The following is a 1839-nucleotide window of genomic DNA, read 5'->3' on the forward strand; positions in this document are numbered from 1 at the left end:
CGCCCGCGCGGTGCTCACCTCGCAGCTGTAGAGCCCCACGCGGAACAGGCCCTTGCCCCGCGGCGCCCACAGCTCGTAGCGCAGCCACGCGTTGTAGCCCGAGTCGGCGTCCACGGCGCGGATCTTGGCCACCACCTGCCCCGCCGGCGCCCCCCACGCCGCCCACGCCCACAGCGTGCCCGACCCCGAGCCCGCCCCCACGCCCGCCGCCGCCGTCTCGGCCGCCACGGCTCCCGCCTCCGGGGCCGAGCCCGCGGCCGGCAGCAGCGCCGGCGCGTTGTCGTTCTCGTCCAGCACGAAGAGCTGCACCGTGGCGTTGCCGCTCAGCGGCGGCTCCCCCGCGTCCACCGCGCGCACCTCGAACTGCAGCACCTGCAGCTCCTCGTAGTCCAAGGGCTGCAGCGCCCACAGGCGCCCGCTCTCCGCGTCCACCGACACGTAGCTCGACGCCGGACGCCACCCGCCGCCCGACCACGACGACGACGACCCCGCGGCCCCGCCGCCGCCGCCCACGCCGCCCTCCCACAGCGAGTAGCTGACGCGCCCGTTGCCCGCCTCGTCCGGGTCCCGCGCCCACAGCCGCGCCAGCTCCGCGCCCGCCGCGTTGTTCTCCCGCGCCAGCACCGTGTACACGGCCTGCGCGAAGGCGGGCGCGTTGTCGTTCACGTCCGACACCGGCACCCGCAGCCCGCGGCTGGCGCGCAGCGCCGGCGCCCCGCCGTCCTCCGCACGCACCTCCACCTCGTACTCCGACACCCGCTCCCGGTCCAGCGCCTCGCGCAGCACCAGCGAGTACGAGCCCGCGAACGTCGCCTCCAGACCGAACGGCGACGCCGGCCACACCCAGCACCGCACGCGCCCGTTCTCCCCCGAGTCCCGGTCCGACACGCTCAGCAGGGCCACCACCGTCCCCACCGACGCGTCCTCCGCCACCGGCACCGACAGCGACGTCACCCACACCTCCGGCGCGTTGTCGTTCACGTCCAGCACCTCCAGCACCACCTTGCAGTGACCCGACAGCGGGGGTGTCCCCTTGTCTCTCGCTTCGATTTGTATCTCATATAAGCGATCCTCTTCATAGTCGACGGTACCCGCCAAATGAATTTCACCCGTCTTCCCATTTAAAAGGAAAATATTCATCCCCTTTTCAGGAAAAGTATTGCTCACGTGGAATGTCACTTCTCCATTACTTCCCAAATCCGGGTCCGTGGCATTCACCCTCGTAACCAGCGTCCCCACTGCAGAGCTCTCTGGCAGCTGCACTTTATACACAGACTGGTTGAACTGGGGCGTGTTGTCATTCGCATCCTCCACCGAGATCACCAGCTCCATGGTGCCCGTCAGAGACGGCCGGCCCCCGTCACTCGCCGTCAGCACCAACCGGTGCACGGGAATCGTCTCGCGGTCCAGAGATTTCGTGAGTACCAGAAACAGGGATTCTCGGTATTCCTCACTCCGCTCCAAATCCAGAGAGAAATGCTCGCTGGGGCTGAGTGTATAGGTAAGTTGCGCGTTCATCCCGATATCCGCATCCGACGCGCCCTCCAGAATGGCAAGATGCCAGCAGCTCACGTCCCAGGCAGCAAAGAACTTAATGTTGCAACTCACTTTACAAGTTTTCTGTCCAATCACACATAGCAACAGCATATTGACAGTAGTTCTTTCCAACCACCATAAGCACATAAATGTCTGGTTAAAACAATGCTTGCTTATCTTAAATGCAATACCTGCTGTTAAGCATTAAACACAATGCACAGAGCTCAATTGCTAAGCTTAGAACTAGAATTTGCTAATCTCTTGCTAGCTATACTTTCTGTAGCTAAGGGATTTATTCTAGAC

At 63.9% G+C, this 1839-nt stretch overlaps 1 protein-coding gene across 1 annotated transcript in view; it reads right to left on the minus strand.

Moving 5' to 3' along the window:
• The window catches only part of LOC120496291 (protocadherin alpha-13-like), a gene marked incomplete at its 3' end in the record, with an annotated part of 4634 nt that extends 3103 nt beyond the window's left edge, over positions 1-1531 (minus strand). The window contains exon 1 of the mRNA XM_039696578.1: positions 1003-1531. Within this exon, the coding sequence (XP_039552512.1) occupies positions 1003-1518 (516 nt within the window). The remainder of the gene's footprint in view (positions 1-1002) is intronic.
• Between the last annotated feature and the right edge of the window lie 308 nt (positions 1532-1839).

This window comes from Passer montanus, unplaced genomic scaffold (assembly GCF_014805655.1).
Source record: "Passer montanus isolate IOZ18808 unplaced genomic scaffold, ASM1480565v1 scaffold987, whole genome shotgun sequence".
Classification (NCBI taxonomy): domain Eukaryota; kingdom Metazoa; phylum Chordata; class Aves; order Passeriformes; family Passeridae; genus Passer; species Passer montanus.